At 53.6% G+C, this 20,079-nt stretch overlaps 3 protein-coding genes across 3 annotated transcripts; all 3 read left to right on the top strand.

Annotated features, from left to right (window-relative positions):
• Nucleotides 1-1,244: 1,244 nt before the first annotated feature.
• BESB_005030 (uncharacterized protein) lies at nucleotides 1,245-2,291 on the top strand (the record flags this gene model as incomplete). Its single annotated transcript, XM_029359258.1, has 1 exon — nucleotides 1,245-2,291. One exon carries the CDS (start codon nucleotides 1,245-1,247, stop codon nucleotides 2,289-2,291), a length of 1,047 nt encoding a protein of 348 aa, XP_029222171.1.
• Nucleotides 2,292-3,252: 961 nt separating this feature from the next.
• On the top strand, nucleotides 3,253-6,870 carry BESB_005020 (uncharacterized protein; the record flags this gene model as incomplete). Its single annotated transcript, XM_029359257.1, has 1 exon — nucleotides 3,253-6,870. The coding sequence occupies one exon, from the start codon at nucleotides 3,253-3,255 to the stop codon at nucleotides 6,868-6,870; it is 3,618 nt and encodes a 1,205-aa protein (XP_029222170.1).
• Nucleotides 6,871-12,839: 5,969 nt separating this feature from the next.
• BESB_005010 (zinc finger, C3HC4 type (RING finger) domain-containing protein) lies at nucleotides 12,840-18,504 on the top strand (the record flags this gene model as incomplete). The annotated part of the gene is made up of 7 exons (XM_029359256.1): nucleotides 12,840-14,636; nucleotides 15,054-15,145; nucleotides 15,597-15,752; nucleotides 16,233-16,389; nucleotides 16,937-16,983; nucleotides 17,483-17,617; nucleotides 18,387-18,504. 7 exons carry the CDS (start codon nucleotides 12,840-12,842, stop codon nucleotides 18,502-18,504), a joined length of 2,502 nt encoding a protein of 833 aa, XP_029222169.1.
• Between the last annotated feature and the right edge of the window lie 1,575 nt (nucleotides 18,505-20,079).

Here is a 20,079-nt window from a genome sequence, read left to right as displayed (position 1 = left end):
CTTCATGCTCGAAGTGTTTGCTTTTCACGTTGTGGACTCATTTGCCTTCTGCGACCGTGGCAGAAAGAAACTGTTGTTGAGAGGAACAGTTCTTAGGGCTTTGCCTCGCGCAGGCCCATGTGGTCATGCGCTACAGTGCTTCGTTTCCAAAGGAGGTGGAGTTCTATGCAGCTTGAGGTCGCTAACCTTTTTCCGTGGTGCTAATGTTTTTGGTTCTGCCGCTGCTCTACATGACTAAAAAGCCTGTTGTTGTCAGGGCCTGTGTCTTTGATGTTTGCCTGCCTGGTGTAGAACGGGCATGATGCGACAAAAGTTGTCGTGCCAGCGTCTGTGAAGAGCGACCCTCGCATCTGCTGCGAGTGTTTAGCGGCCGCGGTGACGGTGGCCATGACCGCAGTTTCCGCTGCGGGGATGCACTTACTGGCCGTCTAAGTTTCGCCGTTGATATTCCTGCCCGCCAGCTACGTCTCACCGGATTCCAAACGCTATGGCCTCTGCATCTGGCAAGTCCCGAAGTTTCGCATGCCCCTTTTCAATAGAAACGGAAGGCCAGGGGCGAAACACAAACGCCGCATAAGACTGAGAAGAGACTTCAATTCAGCAACTGATGACATGGACACAGGGCACTGCACAACATCTCTATTGCCTTCCTCCTGCGCGCAGGGATGTAACTATCCGTCCCATCTCAGGCGAGCCACTCGAGGATTTGTTCGCTTCACCAGCGGGCGGACAATTCCTACATAATGTTCCTATTGTATGCAGTTGAGCAAGCTTCAGGTTCGTCTCTTGGCACTTTCTTTTGACAGCCGTCCTACCGGTACTTGCAACATTTCAGGCACACCCATCAGGTCCAGTAACACTGGTAAACGGTTTGGTTCCCACCGGACGTAGCAACGGGTGCTTTTGGGAGTGCACCAAAGCCAGAGCGTACCAAGAAGTCGGAATATTCGCGAAGCGGACAAAAAGCGCGAGCTCCGTAGGAGCCGAGCAACAGAATCACTGTCCGTCTCCGTCCGTGACTGGGGAACTGTAGAAACTCGCAGTCCTCCGCCTCTGTATTAGACACGTTTTGCTTGGACTGACACGCTGTCGTGGCAACTGGCGTAGAAAACGCTTAAAACAGAGAGAAGCGTACTCCCCTATTCAGAAAGCAGGAGCTTGCAAAAGAGACGGAAGCCCTAGAGAAACGGGCTTTGCCCGCTATAGACGTCAATGCCGTTCGGCCACTGAAGACACGCATAAAAATGGCAACCAGTCGTCCGCCTGTCCAGGTGTGTTTCAGCACGACAGACTTCAAAACCACTTCTGAAGAGCGCCTGAACGCTGTCCGGAGTGCTATCGACGATGAGGTTTTTCGCGCAGACGAATGGTGTGAGTCGGAATTCCAGCCGTCGGCAGAACCGTCGGCAACGGCATCAGGAAGTGCTCACGACATTGATACGGAAAGCAGCCACAAACGTGCATCACCGCTCGCCGCGGTTCTGCTCAATTCAGCATACAGATCCTCAGATAATAACAACGCAGTTCCCTGCGGCATTCCAGCAGCCTCGAGCGCGTTCCAGCAGCTTCCTTCTGAGGGCTTCCAGATTCCCATTGGGGAACCGCAGGATTTGAGGAGTCTGGACCCTGCAGATTTATTCTGGCAGGCGTACCACAACATCGGGAATCTCATGATCTGCAACTGCATCACTATTGTGTCAACGCACCCTTTAGTCCTGCAGCATGTCCGTGCGGCGGCTGAGATGCTACTCTGCCGGCATCAGGCTTTACGTTGCTCAATAAATGCAGCTCCCATACCAGGTGAAATGCGCCCTGACCTGGAGAAGAACCAGGACGCTACTCGCGACCAACCTGATTCGGCCACACACGAAGGCACAAACTTCGCAAGCCGACTGCGGTCATTTTTCGTCGATAGTGCCGGTAGCCTTTGCCGGTCATGCAGACGACGAAGGAAAGTGTATGTATGGAGAGATAACCGTTCTTCAGCGTATCTTGATGTTGCAATGGCTCAGGGGGGTGACGTGGACCGAGAGAGAGGAACTTTCGAAACAGTGGAAGGCGAAGACTGGGTTAAGGCCATGAAGTTTGAGCAAAGCGTCCCCTTCGACACAAGCAGAGGTGAGACGAGCGGCACATTCTTTGTGAAGCACCGCGTCTATCAATCTAGTCTTCAAATATTCTCAACGCCTGGTCAGGCTACGTGCCAGAGCGTGTGTGGCATCTTTTATCTCGTCTGCAGTCGGGCATTCATTTTCACTCGCCTCATCCGCGCGAGCGGTCAATCGCGGTGATCCTCCAACTAGAAAATAATATCTATTATAATTCTGAGACACGGCACAGCGTATGTCTTCTCCTTTCGCCCTTTGTTGACTGCTTTAACACGGGAAACTCCATATTACAGGGTTATTTACTGGTATTCCGCTACCGCCCCCACTAGATTGCCAGAGAGCAAAACCGCGTGATACCAATATTTGCTACATAACCATTTTCCGACATTCCCGCTTTGGCTGCGGGAGCTTCACGGCCCGCCGACGGCAGCGCAGTATCCGGACGATTTGGCAGCGTCACGCTTTCACATGCCGCGTGCCCCTTTCTCGCGGTTTTTCCCGTGTGAGAGGGGACAAGTACGGACAAGACGGCTACTGCGTGACCATCGACTGCAAGGGCTCTTCCGGGAACATGGACATTGTGTCTCTGCCGTGGGTTCCTCTCGTCTGTGTAGACTTCTATTTACCGTCCACCTTGATCAGAGCATAGAGGCGAGTCGATGGCGGCGACTGGGCATGCTTAAGATTTTTGTCTCCTGGCTGCACGGCGCCTCGTATCGGGGCTGACATACTTGCGTACACGTGTGCACACTTGTTCCGATACCCGTTCTTCGAAGTGTCAATGTCCTCCTCAGGGCCTCTCTGGCGCCTGCGGCTGTTTCCATCTCGCCAAGTGGACGAAGAACAGTCCAGCATACCTTCTGATCTGTTCTGCCCAGCATGGCCTGCCAGACATTCCTCGCAAAACCAAACCTCTCCTGGGTCGAGACGGCATGGCTCTGCCGCTCCATTTTCATTCACCCAACTCACATATCGCACTAGGATCTTGGGAATTTTTCACCACTCCGTTATGGATGGCCTTAGCCGCCAGAATTTTTGGAATGAGCTTTCGTGCTGTCTCCTCCTCTTACACAACATCGAGCGATATAGCTCTTACATGCACGAAGTCTTCAGGGCCGGGACACGGCAGTCACATTTCTGTTTAATGGATGACTTGCACCATTCACGGAAACGGTCGTCGTTATCTTCTGCATGCGAGCACAACTCCGAAGTTATCTCCTTTGCTTTGACGAGAACAGGTGGTAGAGAAGGAGCGCCAGCAACCGCTTCGCCGTTTACCAGCTCTGCCCGAACTGGCGTTGCTTGCTGCGCCCCAGCCATCTGGCCCAGAGAAAGAGACGCAAGGGTACGGTACCACCAGGATATCATCAATTGCCCGAAAATACCACTTCCGTGTACGCGGCTCCCTGACGCTGTCTCATTGGCCACACCCTTACCAATTCCCCTGGAAATGCTCAAAATTGTTCTCCTTTTTCCTCGTCTCCTGGCATGGGGATACCTCTGGGAACGACGCCTCCTGCGGCGCATCAGAAACCCGCTACCCACGTATTATCCTCCTGAGCTATTCGGAACTGACGCTATGATAAAACGGGCTGGTGGCCAGAGGAAACAATTAGCCAGCATTGAGCATACAACCACGAGAACTCCTGCAAGAGCGCTCGAGAGCTCTCGGCCTTCTACGGCTGTCATCCCCATTCTGATTAACAAAGAGATGACCACCGCGTTGTTACAGATTTGCAAGAAGAGGAGGACAGGCCTCAATGGCCTGATAATTGGCACAGCAGCAGTCGCGATGTCCGAATTGATGTGGCATAGAAAAACAGTCCTGAAGGAAATTGAACTGATGCTAGATGGTGCACGGAAGATGAAGAAAGAGGACGTCTTACGAAGAGGCGTCTTGGCTGAGAGTCGCGAGGCCAAAATGCACGAGCCGTTACAGATGGTTGCGGAAGAGAGACACCATGTCTCTAGTTGTATTGAAGGCAATACCGTCGGACCCGGCGCACATAGTCCTCGTGTTGCGGGCAAAACCCTGGAGGAAAACAGTGCAATCTCAACTGTCCCACACCGAGAAGCGCGTCTCAAACAGGAATCAAAAGGTAGAGAAAGAGCCAACGATACGGAACCGCGGTGGAGGTGGTCGGTATGGAAGGCAGGATGCAGGCAAGTACGATACGCTTTCGAGCGGCTTCGAGCTCTAATGCGCAGACCAACCTGCAATTTCGATCCCGATCAGATAGGCGATTCGAACATAGAAAACCACGCTGGGCCTGTATACTTGTATTCTCTCCAAGCCATCAGTGGACGACGCTGGTTCAAGCATAGGGATAGAGGTCAGTTCGAACCGACAGAGTTTGAGGACCAGATGCTATTTCAAAGCTTTCTTCTTGAGCAAACGCAGCTCCTGCTCGCACGACTAACGCCTGACGATACCTCCAGATTACAACGGTCGGGAAGCGCCAATACAGGCCTTCCTGACTCGATAAGAGGTCGTCCAGCTTTTGCCAAGAAGTATGAAGAAGACTTAGGAGCGGAAGCACATTTCTCGCGTTTGGCCAATATTGATGCACTTACCCTTCCTGTTGGAAAACCGAGGCGCCAAGGAACAACATCGGTTCCTCCGATCCAATTCGGGAGGCGTCGCACAGCCTCTCACAATGCCAACCGAGTTACTGCATGCATGGCGTTGCCATCTCCGCAGATGTGCCAGGCAGTAACAATGGCTGTAGACACCAAGACGGAGCCTTTTGCTCTCCATGGCGGGGAGCCTCCAGACACAGGAACAACTGCAGTGTGCCAACGATTCCGTACAACGCTCCCTGACATACGCAGACAACGGAGCCTGCGCATCACCTCTTCTGATGCGGAAACAGCCATTATGATGGAGGGCCGGAAAATATCCGACGAAACGAGAGTCCCCAGCGATAGTGAAGTGACTCAGCCACGAAATACCCCCAGAAAAGAAGGTGAATTGTGGCAAGAATCAGCCACGTTGTATTCTGGTACACTGCGCGAAGACGATAGTTCTCTTCAATCTCGCGCGGTGGCCTTGCTATCCGGTGCAGATCCACACTCCGCACGCCACAGAGATGATGCCGGCGGCGGTGAGACAGACCCCTCAGTTACACATGATGCTGCATCCGCGAGACTAAAATCATCCATTTCCACGCGCAAAAAGGGAACGGATGAACACATCGGCGGGGACCCTGCCTTCGCTGAGATGCCGTCGACCTTCAGTGTCGTCTCTTGCTCGACAGGCCTTGCCCCCGACCCCAGATTTGAAACCGGAACTGACGTTTCCGCCGGAGCTGGTTCATCACAGCTACGCGACAATTTCGATCAAAACGAAGGCGAGAGTGCAAGCTTATCCTCCGAGCTGGTTTCAGAGATCGGCAAACGCACTTCGTTCAGGCACAGCCTCGCTGCATCTTTGATGAAGATACGAAGTTGGATAGCTAGGAAAAGCCGCGGGGGAAAGAGAGATCGCCAGCAGGACGGCAGACGCTTACAGCACGAGAAAGGCCAGCAAAACGCTGGCAGTCTGCGTGTTGACTCGCAAGCGTGTCAGATATCAACCGCGGCAACGAACGCGATTCAAGTGACTCCACGCCCAGGGCTGGGCTCGTATGCTCTGGTCATGCCAATTAGGATTAGAGTATCGCCCAAATGTGCTGATCTGAGTGACGACCTTTGGGAACTTGCTAGCAGATCGGCCAAGGACGTCCATGGCATCGTCAACGCCCAGCGTTCATTCCGCCCCTCGTATGCCCTCGTTCCTTGGCACTCTATCACCGTATATGTAGGCAGTGTTATAGACAGGCTGCCCCTCCTGCAAAAACTGGGGGGAATGAAACCCAGTTTCCGCCCGTCAGCTTTCCTCATCAGCAATGGCGGTAAATGGGATGCAACATCCGTGGACACGTTCATGCATCGGCTTCTCCTAGAGGTGGCACATGCTAGCAAGCGCCACAGGGCAATGACAATCTACCGCTTACTGCATCATCAGCAACAAATGAAGGAAGCCGTCCGTGCATTAGAGTCCAACAAGCAGGGAGTGATCGCTCCACCCGACAATGTGGACCGAAACTCTGCTTGCGCCGTTGCCGGCAGCTCTTGCAGACCCTCGCATCAACGACTCCTTCCCAGCAGAAGCACGAGCAGCCCAGGACGGAGTGCCCCAACGACGCATGCTACGAAAGAGACGAAGCACGCCACGAACGCGACTACTCAAATAACGTGGTGGCGTGTTGAAGAAGGACAAAGTACAAAGCCACATAATTCTGGGCTTGGACAACTACCGAAACAGGCGTTCACGCCCACGTCTGGGCGCCACAGCTTTACAGGCAGAGAGGCTGCTGTTGATACGACTGCACTTCTTGCAAGAAACGTTCCGAAGTTCCATCCTTTTTCTCTGAAAGTGGAATCCAGTTGGTCCGTTGTTGCACAACACAACGTGGGTCTCAACTATTTTGCCCACAACGTCGTGACTGTAGACGGCTGCCTCAACTGGACGCTGCAGTACCACACCAACATGGTCAGCCGTGAGCTGGCGACGTGTTACGCCAATCGAATTATTGCGATTCTTGAGAAACTCTGCGAGAATGAAAGGCTAAAGGACGAACAAGTGTCAAGGACGAGCGGGTTACAACAGCAGTTCTCGACGCTCGAGCCTGAGCTCCATGCACCATTGTGCCGCGATGAGACGTGGGGCACGCTGAGGCGACGACGTGAAGGTGTCGGAGACGGAGTAGTAAAACGCTGAAGGAGGTTTAGCAAACATGACAGTCGGTGTTCCAGCCGCACTTTGCTGTATGACTTTACACGGGACTCCTCGAAGATACAGGACGTACAAGAAGCAGTGGCGGTTCATGTTGCTCTTCATTTCGATTGTATATCGCCCCTGTCCGACGAATAACTGCGTCACCAAGATTCCTCCTGAAAGACCTGCTGAAACAGACCGCGCCACGGCTGAGCTGTGCTGGCGAGATGTGTCACTCCCCTGCGCGTGAAAGCCTGCAAAGTTGAAGAGTTGGTGTGTCTTTTCCGATGAGTATCTGGCTCTGCCTTTCAGCTGCAGGGTGAAGCCTGGTTACAGGCGCACTTGAACTTTTTGCTGAGATCCCACATCAGTAAAAAAATATTGGAGTATGCGTCAATAGAAATATTTGGCTCAAGTCAATGTTAGATGGTCTTGCTGTTTGCCAATTCGACTCACTCTTGGCCTTCTTTCTGCTTTGTTTTGTAAGGTTGACCAATTTTGACTAACGACACCGTCAGCTACACAACGCGGCTAGATCTGCCATTAGACGTTCCCAGCATTCTTCCCGCGTACTGCGGTGGACGCCCCCACGGAATAATTTTGAAACATCAACGGAGAGATGCGATCAATACTGATTACGAAACCCTTTTTTCCATATTATCTGCCTAAGAGCTCTGCGGTGAAGGTGCTGTTTGCGGCCCTTATACGCACTGCAGAACAAGAAAGGCATACGATGAATCAACGCACGACCGTACGTGACACTGTCGGTTCTAGTTGGCCCTATCGTGAGAGGAGCGCCCTGAACACACAGTAAACTCCTTTCCCTTTCGAGGATGCGCACCATTTTCAAACTCGGCCCCTATATTCCGCGTCTTTGATCGTGTCTTCCCCGGAGCCTCTCAGAGGCCTGCCCAACCATATAATAGAAGCTAGTTTAGTCTTTACATACGTCAGAGTTGCAGGGGCAACGTTGGTTGCCACCGAAGCTTCCAGTTCAAGTAACGACGGGTTCCACTCTATTAAATAACGACATTAAAAACATGTACAGGTAGATTCCAATAAACTCATCCTTCCGGCAATCAAACACTAAAGTAACGATGCGTCGGAGACTGAATACGAGAGTGGAGAAATAGACATCTGCCTCCTTGTTTTGGGACGGTTCACTTCCTACCCGAGCAGGCAAGGGAGATAATGCCTTCGATTTTTTCGTCCTCACTGCAAGTAGAATCAGTTTTCTGTGTTTGACAAGCTGACACCCATGGTGCTCTGCTGACGAACACACGAAGGAGCAAAGTCTCCCACACATGTTTGAGTTAGCGCTCTTACAAACTGAACCCTACAGAGCGCTGGCATCATGGAAGAGCAATCACCGGTGCTTGAGTCTTTGAGCATCAACCATCCAGCTGCCGACTACTTCGTTAAAGGGACCATACTCTCACTAAAGGCAAACGCAACAAGCGCGTAATATTCTCGGTCATACAACAAAGCTCCCCGTGTTCACCCCCTCGTCCCCCCCCCCCTCCCCCGGCCAAGAAGATGCTCTACAAGACAAAAGAATATGAGTCACGACCCCATCTTACCAGAAGGTGAACTCTCTCTTGCACTCTCTTCTCTCTGTTTCTCGCCAGTTGAAGCAATCTATACTGCGCGTCTCGCTTTCGCTGAGGGCAAGAAAAGTTGTCTCACATCTACTCTAGTCCGCGCAGTGACTCTTATCAATCGACTGACGCGCCGTGCAATTGCCACAGACCGCCTCGTGAAATAATACGGCTTCAGGCCGTCCGTGACGCGTGACAAGCCGTTGCTTACCCTTTCTTCATCCGCTTCTCGCCGCTCCCGCGTTATTTCCACTTCAAAACCGTCTCGTCGCGCGCGCCACTGTAAAGGCATGTACATAATCAGCACGGACTCAGGCGTACTGCTATTGAACACGGCCATCAATGCTTCAAGCCGTCCGCCTACACAGATGGAGGCCTGCAGGCGTCACGGGTTCTCTCCCGGCGACGCGTGGTAGTTCCCGGCGGTGAGTGGGGCGACCAGTGTGTATGCGAGAAGGAACAAACCTGCATACCCCCTCAACGTCATCGATGACGGTCCGCCGTTCTGCACCAATGAGACACCATGACAAAGAACATTCATACTCTTATAATCTTTAGTCACTCGTGATCGTAGACGTGGGGAGAGCAGATACGGCGATCTTCGGATGGGCGAAGTTGTTCTGTCAGTCCACTGCGGTCTGCTGTTTTCCACACAGCTCAGTGAGCACCCTTGAGTTTAGTTTCGAATTGACGTGTCAGCCAAGTCGTCGCAGCCCTTCTATGAGAAATACCTTTCTCGAGTTGTTCATTCTTCCGCTCGATTTTCGCAGCTTCCCGGGAGAATGCATCTCGCCATCTGGAGGCCCTGGCTTTCTCGCGCTTAACAATCTGTTGAAAGAGCAAAGCCACAGGCGCGACAGGTGGAACCCCCTGAGATTCGCAGCTCCAGACTTCACCCGTTTACTTGAGGTACTTTAAAGACAGATGACTAGAACCGTCGAACTTGCCTGGAGGCTCTCCTTAACTTCAGCAATTTTTTGAAGGAGAATTTCACACTCGCTGCGCTTCAGTGCCAAGGCCTTGTAATTGTTGTCGTTGTGCCAACGGAGCTGTGCACACAGCGCCGATGAAGAGAAAACAAGTCACCACGCCGCAGTGATTTCCCACTCAGCTTCCGCGGTGCTTGTGTCGTACAATGTGGTACTGGAGCCGAGCTCACACAGCTACACAAAGGGCACAACAGATGTGTATTGATGTTCATGCGTACATGTACAGTTACGCTAATATGCATATAAATATGTATGACTGCCATGCACTCGACGAAGGCAGCGTGTCCCTGGCAATGCACAACGAAATCAGAATAAAACGGGCAGTATGACTAACTTGGACCGATTTACTCGAGGACGCCGTCGCGCCGGTTCCTGGAAGGAATTCCACCACAATTCAACCTACAATTTCTCTTTCCTGCTGGAGGAGGTTGGCTCGTTGTCGAATATAGACGAATTCCATTTGAATTTGTTTCGTTCTGTCCCCCGTCTTCTTCGACTCTTCCAAGCTTGCATGGATCGACTGCAACACTCTCTCAATTGGCTGATTGGCGTCTTGCTTCTTGAAAGAACGCTGCTGCGAGGTCGCGGCAGCCTTACGTTGTGAGTTCCTCATGATGTATGTGCATGGGACTTCGCAGTCCCACAAAGAAGAACACGCCAGAAAACGAAATACTGAGATCCACTCCTTCGACTAGGGTTTGGGAGCCTGGGTCCCCCCCAGTAAGAGACGAATCACCAGCTAGCTGCCGTAACAATCTCAGCAGGCGCGGATATTTGTTTAATCGATATCCATACCCAGGCGAAACAACACAGAGGGAACGTTACACGGTACAGGTTGGTTGCCACATGTGTGATGAGCAACGGGCGGAAGAGCCCGATGCTTGAACAAGCTGAGTGCTACGCACCACCTTCCCGGCAGCAAAAAGTTTGGTGACTCGCTTGCGTGTTCGTTTATGTCGTTTCCTTGTGCCGTTATTTGCTTTAATTCTGGGCATGTAAAACAAGGGAGAAGAACGAAGTGCCACTTGTGCCTCACGCACTGTGCCGGTGTCTTGCCGCGATTTGGGACGTAGGCCATTGCAACGAAGACACGACCGGCCCGTCGCTATACTGAACCGGACATCCGCTTCTACGAGCTCCTCGTAGAAAATGATAAACATGGCAGCTGTGGACCGCTTGAAAAGTCGACGCCCGATTCTTGGCACTCGTATTACAATGCTACCTGAGGGACAAATGAAAATGGCTCGTTTGCTCACAGAAGGTATCTCATATCGTTGGCAGAAGGCGAAGTGTACCTGAACGATCGGCTGTTGCTCATGCGCAAATCAGACTCAGCCACAATCGTGACAGCAGCGAGGCATCTTCGACGATGAACGGGTCTGTTCCAGCAGCATCAGTTCCTTTCTACCGTCATGGTGGGTAACGCTCCCGCACAACACACCCGCTCGCGCTGTCGCCATTGCAGCGAGCCCACTTAGCTGCAGTCCAGTGAGCTGCGATCTCACGAGACGGTCGCATCTCGCTGCACGGCGACAGCAAAGCTCGACACACCGGCAGAGCGTGTACTACGAGGGTATGGTGAACCGCCGGCGTCGCACCTCTTGCAAGCTGTTCCACTGCCGGGCGTGACGCTTGTTTCCACTGCCGTTCGAGCTCTTCAGAATCGATGTTCCGCAATTCGCTGTTCGAATCCGCGAGAGAGGGGCTACACGACTACTAGTGCCCTCCAACATATAGGCGGGTCACGGAATAGACAGCGGCCATGCGCTTCGTGCCGGCGCCCTCCCCTCACTTTTATCTTGACCCGCCATTTGAGCCAGCAGACACTGTCTACACATTGCGACGCAGGGTCCTTGGTGTTCGCCGCCCGACGGAAAACAACCAAATCGCGTCTGCATTCAATATGCTTCACAGGGTGCTTATTGCAGCAATATGACAGTGATTACGTACATCTTCATGCCGCGGCCGCTCTGCCACATCAAGCGTACGAGGGCTTCGTGAGTCAGCGTTACGAGCTTGACCATCGCGTGCCTCTATGCACATGCTGTACACTTTTCGCGTCCCCTCCGACTTCTCGCAGGTGCTTTTCCCTGGCGCAATTTTTCAATGGACAATCCCAGATACACAATTTTGTGCCATTTTCCGCCCGTCCTCTCAGCCGGAAAAAATTTATGAGCTCGTGGCACGCGACTGGCGTTTCGTTCGCCCTTGTGATTGATGGAGTATTTGCGCGGCTGCTGGGTCTTCCTGAAGTCGCAATACCGTCGTCTATAAACAGACAGCAGCGTCCGTTCTCTGGTGTCGCTCTGTGATCCAGCCTGTCCTACCGACCTCTTTTACTTTTTTACTGCGTGTATGGTCGTTTTTCACCGTGGAGGGCTTTTGGCGTCGTTCCTCACACGCTTCACTCGCTGTACATGCAAGTGCGGTTGACCCCTGACTTGGAAACTATTGCTGTCGAACACCGGCGACGAGTGGGATGGGCTCCATCATCTCCTCCTTTCTTTGTCGAGCTGGGTGACACTGCCGCAACGTGTCGAGGCGCCGGCTCCGTCTGGAGGGGCCATAGACGGAGGTTAAAAAGCTTCTCAACTCCATTCCCTCTCAACGTGGGTATAAGCAAGCTTCGTTATCTCCGCGTAAGCTTCGCGAATTTGTCATCGATCCCCTGTCAACGTTAATCGATCAGCTTCTTCTATTGAGGGTTTTATTTCGTAATTGCTGCCTTCGACAGCCCCTGATTCATTGCATATCTGCGTTCCGTTTCCAATGCTGCCGTGTGTGCGGCACAACCGCACAAGTTAAGTTGTTTTATTTTTGCCTGGCCCCTGCATATCGTAACTGTCTTCGGTTTTTTCGTGTGCCTCATATCCAATAAGGCAGACAGCCAAACTTTTCTGGGCGCGTCAAGCCAATGGCGCAGAGATACCGGCGCATTGGCGGCTTCCGGTAAGTCGTTGCGTCCATTGAGAGACATCAAAAGATGGATCCAGTCGATCTGTCAAACTCCACGCTGGTTCTTACAGGAGGAAGAGAGCTTTGCCACCTGGAAGAATCGATCTGGTTTTCTCTCTCGTTTCGTGTGTCTTGCTCCCCTGTCGCCTCGTGCGGTCGCCGGCGCACGCGTGCTTTATCCCTCCGGTCTTAAGTCTCTTATTTTCGTCTTCGCATGCCAACGGTATTTTCCGGGATTGCCGAGAGTCTAGCGCTTCCCTCGTATCTACTGCTTCGAAACGCCGAACTCGTAGACAGTCTGAATGGACTAACGACATCCGATGATAAGGGCATTTGTACCGGTAGGATCTCCGTCCTATCTGATGGTCGGAGAAGCATATCACGGACGCGCCCTTTAACTGTTCTTTTTGTTCCGCTGTATTCGCCTTCCATGTTTCGTTCTTTTGAAAGGAGATCTTCGCGCTTCGTGATGAAGTATCGCAACTGGTACCTTTCGATGAACGGTTGCAGTTTTCGTTGCGGCGGCACTAGTATTCTTGAATGGGCGAGGACTGAGGCCGATGCACCTGCCGGTTTCGAACGGCAGCGGGGGGGGCGGGCAGGCGGCCTCCCCCTTTGGTCGCGGAGGAGGGAATTCCGGAAGAGACACGGCTGCCGCAGGGGGGGGGGAGCTCGTGTTTGGCCGCTGAGGCGAACGGGCGAAACTCGCCCCGAACCTCCGGGGCGAGAAGAGCGTTCCTCTTCCGCTTGTATGGCCTTAGCCGCTAGTGTCCTCTTGATCCTGTTTCTCTTTAATTTAGACTCAATCCTTGATAGTTTTGGTCCATCTAGCCCGCGTTCCAAGGCGGCACAGCAGCACGGAGGGGATAGCGCCTCGGGGCTGAACTCCAATCCGCCCCCCACGTACTATCCGGCGAACAAAAGGGAGCAAGCCCCGCTCCTAGTTGGCATGGATCGCACCCGGCGGTACAGCCTGCAGTTCAATTCTGAATTTTTCTTCTTTGTCTTTGATCCTTTTGAAATGAAGGGAGCAACTCCTTCCGATCTCACAACTATGCAGCTTGGCAGGCTGAGCTCTCAACTGCCCGGCAGCGGTTTGTCAACGGTTTTTCCCTTTTCGTCGCGGTCGCTTTCTCTCTTGACCTCCGGCGCAGCGACACTCTATCTGTATACGACACGAACGATCTTCCATTCCGTCCGCATGGCTTTGCTTCGTATACATTTGAATGTGAGCTCATCGTTTTCTTCCTCATCCGGTCGGGCGTTTCCCTTCGGCTTGTTCGACGCTGTGTCCGGTCTTTTCGTTGATCGGGACATGTACCTCAGAGGAGTGGATCTGAGAGACATTCCGAAAACAAACTTCCAAGGATCGTCTCTTGCCTCGAAGCTACCAGTTGCCAAAGGCCTTTCCCTACCCTCTGGGTCAGCCGACACGACGTGGTGCACGTATACAGCGTCGCTGCAGCTCAATTTTGAGCCGGGGCTGGGGAAATCGGCGCGGGAGGTGGATGAGGCTTCGGTGGCGGAGCTGTCTCAGCGGGCGGCACAAAACAGCGACGCGGGGGCCAGTCTCGCTACGGGCTTTTCCGGACACTGGCGTCGTCTCTACGCCCCAGGGAATTCCGCAGTAGCAGAGTCTGCGACTGCTGCCTCAAGGGCTTCACCATCCCACCCCGCGGATCAACGCTCGGAAGCTCCCGCAAGCTCGGACGTCGTTGCATCATCCGCGGCTAGCGGGCGGCGTTTGCCTGGAGAGCCTTCCTCTGAGTTTCGCTCTGCCCAGAAAGACAAGCCACCCGCGGATGTGACAGAGCCGGAGATCTCCTTGACGGGGGAAGACGCTGCGGGTGGTGAATCGGCTCGTGGCGGGAGTGAGATCCAGGGAGATCTCGTCGGCGAGTTGGTCTCGTCCGACTGCGGCTTCTACGTCTTTTTCCGAGCGTGGGAAGTCGACTATGTCGCGTTGGCGAGCCACATCACGTCGCTAACTCTCATTTTCAATGTCAAAACCCTGGTGGAAATGCGGCTCTTTTGGAAGCAGATGCAGTACACAGAAGGCATTGGCGGTATCGGGAGTGCCTCGTCCCAGGCGCTGCTCCAGCGGGTCTCCATCCTCGGGCTTGCGTGGCAAGCGGCACTTGACGTCTTCGAGGTCGTCGCCGTTTTCCGCGTAGCGATGCACCTTCAACTGATGGTAGCATATTTCTGCATTCTTATCATGTTCAAGGTGAGGGATGCAGGAAACGGGAGGGCGGCAGAGGCACTTCCGGCTGGGATGCGTAGAGGGAAGCAGAAGCGCGACCGTCTGGGCAACGCCGTCGCGAACTTCTGTCGCCCGGCGTAAGGAGGGTCATGCGACTCAGGAACTGTAGATGTTGCAGGTATGGTCTTTCAGCCGTGTCTCTTGCATAACTTTCCAGCTACGAATGAATGCTTTGTTCGTTGTTGCGCTGGCGGTCCTCGCAGCTCGTGAGTAGGAACTACGACTGGGAGACGACTGCGCTCGACTGTGGCAGCACCTGATTCCTGGATTGCGGCGAGTCTCGGCCTCCATCTTCACTGTGCCCATTTTATCGATGTGTCGGTCCGGGAACGCCTCGTTTGCCGATGTATTTGCGATGGGGCCTTTCTGCGTTCTTTTCAGTCTGTTCTGTTCGGGGCCTTGGAGGTGCGCTATCTCCTCATGGTCTGGAACGCTCGGCACCAGGGCAATCCGCAGGAGCTAGACAGCATGGGGTAAGGATGGCAGGCGGAAACCACAGTGCGAAAAACTTCGTAGGGCGGACGGACATTGGCTACACTCTCGAGGGCAGCCCATATGCTGTTTTGCCTTGAGCGCCGCGCAACTAGAGGTCACTGTTCAAGTTAACTCTTCAGTTGCAACTCACACGCGGGCCTGTCGTGAAACGAGCAGCTCTTGGCCGCCATACTGTCTCGCGCTGCAGCCCCCGGGAAAGAAGAGCGATTTCTCTGAGCTTTCTGCCGCGCATCTGATCCAGTCAAAGGCGCGTCTACAGTGTGCGGTAGCCCTCTGAGAGAGACTACGGCTGGCGCACTGCCGGTCGTGAGACCACTGCATGGAGGCGTATGTCGGACAGTGCGACTCGTGCCCATCGTAGTAGCCTCACCCTCGCAGAGGTAACATACATTCTTCTGAGCTTCATGTTTGCCGTGTTTGTGGGAGCAGGCGCGCACTGACGCATTTTTATCGGAATTTCTACGGCTCCCTGGCCTTTCTCGTGCTCTTCCTCTACTATATCTTCCCTGCCTTTCCGCCGATCTGCGTCGTCCTCTATTTCGTTTGGTTGCCGCAAATTGCCTGGGACGTGTGGAAGGGTCAGAGGTGAGATGCGTGATGAAGCGTCCGTCTCGCGGACGAAACGGGCACATCATGACTTGGGGATGACTCGAAAAGAAAAGACGTCACGTGTACGGGGGAAAGGGGGAGGGACGTGTGAACACGGACCGATGACTTAGACCGGGGTCATTGGACCATCTCCATTCTAGGAACTATTGCGGTGTTGGAAGTAATCCAGGCCGAAACCAGCGGTCTGCGTTAGCATTTATGGCCTCTTTATGCTTTCATAAGACGTATGGGAGGGCGTAGAAGCAATCTTCAGCCTGTGCCGTCTCACCCCAGACAACGCGGAGAGAAGGCGTCATGGTTCATCCTTCTGAGGACGCGCCACTGAATAGTCCAACACACTGTACCCAAGCAGAGCATCGCTCTGTCGTGACTTGTGTTGCCATGTTTCTCGTTCCGGTTTTGCGCAGAGGTGGAACGAAAGCACAAGGGATCTGTGGTGCTGTGGTGTGGTTTCAGGAATTCCATGGATCTGCAGTTCATAGTAGGCCTGTCTATCTGCCGCCTTGTATTCCCTGCTTACCTCTTCGGCTGCCCTGCCAGCCTCTTTCGGGACGCGTTTCTTGGCGTCCAACTCCCCAACTACCCGGTTCTCGTCCTCATTGCCGTGATTTTGGTACGCCTACGACACCTGGTTTTTCTGTCTGATTACGTGCCGTCTAGGATGTATTTGAGGGAGTATGCACGGCTTCACGGGGGGTGGTTCTCATCGCCTGCCAGAAGCTCGCGAAGCTCCGCGCGCACCCCCCCCCCCCCCTGCACCCGAACGCGCTTTTGCGTGACGCGAAGTTGCTGATGAGGTGCATGGGAAGCTGCGTCGACCAGGCAGCTCCTGCAGGCGTGCATCATCATGTTCAACAGGAAAAGATTTGGAGAAGTTTGTTTGGTACTGCAGCAATAGCTACACGGGTTCTGAAGGGAGCACGACCACACTCAGAGAGGTGCCTCGTTCCCTACTCTCTGTGGAACATTCGCAACAAGTGAAACAACATGCAGCCCCCTGCAGGCAACTCAGCGGCAGCTCCGCGTAGGCGTACAGTCACGCCGTCGCTGTCCGGTTTTCCACGGCCATGCCTTCGTCCTTCGAGTCTCTTTTGTTCCTTTCTTCGATCGATTTGACGCGCAAACGTGCGTAGCCCCTGTGATTATGTGATTCGTTACAGGCTCTCCAGGTTTTCCTCATGCTGGCGCAACGGCGATTTGGATCTCGGTACGTCCGCTTAATGGTCAGGGGAGGTTCATCGCCCCCTTCCAGGTGGATGCTTACTGGAAACAACCGACGGTGGCAGGGGAGGGGGCGGGCGCAAGGCGGGGGGGGGGGGAGCGGGAGTCAGGTCGATGTAATAACGTTAATCCCGCAGGGTGGGGGCTCTAACTGCAGTGGTTTCAGTGCTTAGTCTTGAAATGTGTAAGGCGCCTTCTTTCAAATGCGCGTTTCGATACAGATTTCTTTTGCATGTCGTTACCAAATGGAACGCGTTAAGAGGGCCGGCGCCGGGTACCTCAGACATGCACTCCGTTTGTCTGGACCTTCACTGCGAAGGCTGACGTCTTGAGGTGACCCGATGATGTACCGTGTATCTTGGGATCTGCAGTAACGTGTTAGGAAGCCAGTGGATGCCGTGATTTTGTTGTGTGGGAGCTAGAAGCGCCGCTGAGCACGCAGTCTCACGCCCTCAGTGCGAATCTCTTTGCGTATTTCTCTTCAGATTCTTCGTTCCCCTGGATCGTCTTCCGCACGTGTACAACTACCATCGGCCTTTGCCATCTTCTTTAGCGAACGACACGGAAGGTGGTTTGCCGGAATGCGCGATCTGCATGAACACAATTAACCTAAAGGGCAGGTAATAAAGCGAGAGTGCATGGCCGCTGAGAATGCGTAGAATTCGCGTGGGAGGGGGGCGCCGGGGGGTAGGGTGGCGCACCCACATGCGGAATACGACGGAGCCGTGATTATGCTGGGCTGCAAGACGCTCAGCAGTCAACAGCGGGGATGAAAGCGGCGGTCAGGTATCGTGACGTTAGCTCCGTAAAAAGAGGTTCTATGCAGTACGGACGCAAACATGACGAATAGCTTGTTTGCTGAACTGTTTTACATCTCTTCCTGTAGGTGGGCGCACCACAGCAAGTGCTCGAAATTTTGCGTGTGTTCTGAGTTGTCGGGTTGCATACTCGAAGCTGCAATGTCCGACGATGGTGCATGGCAAGCGGGGTCTGAGCCTATTCCTGCTGCCTCCTTCTGCGGTTCTCGACTCGCAGGCACCGGAGTATCACGCCGTGCGATCATCTCTTCCATGACAAGTGCCTGCAGCAGTGGATGGAAGTCAAGATGGAATGCCCCAACTGCAGAGGTGAGCGAGGGTACTGGGGTTCATGCGTCAGAGAATCTTTCTGTACTATGCGTGTTGGAGAAATCCAAGACATCGGAAACTCGTGGAAGCGCTCTCGCATAGGCTGGTGGGCGTCTGCAGGTGCCTGCTGATGTTTCCCCCTCTCACTGTGCGTGACAGTGGCTTCGCAGCGCGTGCGTATGAGATGGATTCCTCCTCCAGTGCAGATCCGCGTGACGCAGGCGTGCGCTGTGTTGCGGCGCGTTGGCTGTGTGTGCATCAGGTGTCTTGCCTCCTTTTCCGTGAGCGGATTGAAGAAGCTCCGAGGAGGCTCGGAAGCGGTGCTGGTGGAGAGCATGGGGGTCGGTGTCTGTTCTGCCGAGCCATGGGGTGTTCTCTGAGGAGCGAATCGTTTTCTCCCGTCTTGGTCATAGCTCCGCGGCCATGGCGAGCGAGCTTCCTCGATGGAAATGAAGCGATGCAGCCGACGGGTGGCTCAGTGACGGCCTGTTTTGTGCTCATACGCGAGGGGGCTACGCGTCTCTCCATTGTTTCGAGAGCGCCAAAATCTGACGGTGTTTTATGCTACTGATGCGCGTGGGGCAAAATCAAATAGCTCATCTGGCTCACAAGTTGTTTTGGGTATCAGATGGCGAAAAGAGAGGGAAGCGTTGGAATCACTTTTTCTACTCCACCTACTTTTTCTCGGTGGTTTTCGCTTGCTGCCGTGCTCTGTTACCGGGATTTCAACTCCTCATGTTCTCGTAACGGAGGGCAATGATGCGGAATGCAGCTTTATTTCCCACTGTGCCACTGCGTTTGGGAATGGTGCAGGGACGTGTTTGAGAACGGACTCTTCGTGCGCAAAGATGTGTCCTGGCTCAACTACTGTCAGTGATTCCGTGGCCTTGATTAGGCAAACTTTGGAGGCAGGCGGGTTGTGGGGACAACACAGTGGTTTTTGCTCCGCTGAGCGTTTGACCTGTCGCTTTGCTAGGTGAACACAGCAGCAACAAGTGTCGCAAACAGCGCTGACCCACGAAGAACTAGCGATGTGGCCTGCTGTCAGGAAAGGAAGTCCGAGTGGGCTCCAGGAGCATCTCTAGTTCACAAGGCATGTCAGATGACCGCTCAGTTCGTTTGTCTGTTGGTTGCCGCTACACTCGGGAACGCGGACCCCCCTAAACCAGTCAGAACGGCGTCACCTGCCTGCAATTCAGCGCCGACCCACAACTTACAGTCGGCCGGCAGTTGGCATACACGCCGGTTTGCAATACGTATTAGATCGACCCAAACTTGTATTCTGAGGCTCACACAGATGTCCACTGAGAAGGCTCAGACGAAGCTATGTTCTGGAGGGGATCATCCTGATCGCATCATACCTATCCCTGCTTCAGCTCTCTTTGGTCCCTGTATCATAGACGCGTAAACGCGAATCACGTAGTGTATACATCTGAGTCTTCGCTTCTCGTCCTCCTCATCAGCTCACAGGAATAGATGGCAACGTAAAAGTAACACAACAACATAAATCAGGCGTGAGCTGCAGCGGCCTGGACGGACCAGGCGCCTTTGATCGGTTCTGCTTCCGAGTTGTCTCTGGAATACAACTTCGTGGTAATACATGCCTGCAGAGAAAGCACCCGCGAACATGCGCTGGAGCCAAAAGGAGAGTTAGTGGCCAAACCAGTTTACAGTTCAAATAAGAGGTATCGGGTGAAGAATTTGTCACGGAGATCAGCTCGGAATGTTCGCTTGTTACCGTATTCGTACCAGTCAAACTCAGAGCCATCCGGAAGCGCATGCACCACACGTCTCGCGGCGTTGGCAACGGTAGCGAGTTCCACACGGTCGCCGAAACAGACCTTCTCGTGTGCCAAATGCAGTAGAAATCTGCGAGATGAGGACATTTTTTCTCATTTTTTTCACGGATTCTATGACAGCGTGCTCAATTAGCGAAGGAGCTCCAGATCGTGTAC

Source organism: Besnoitia besnoiti, chromosome I (assembly GCF_002563875.1).
Source record: "Besnoitia besnoiti strain Bb-Ger1 chromosome I, whole genome shotgun sequence".
NCBI lineage: Eukaryota > Apicomplexa > Conoidasida > Eucoccidiorida > Sarcocystidae > Besnoitia > Besnoitia besnoiti.
This window is presented reverse-complemented; position numbering and strand designations above follow the sequence as displayed.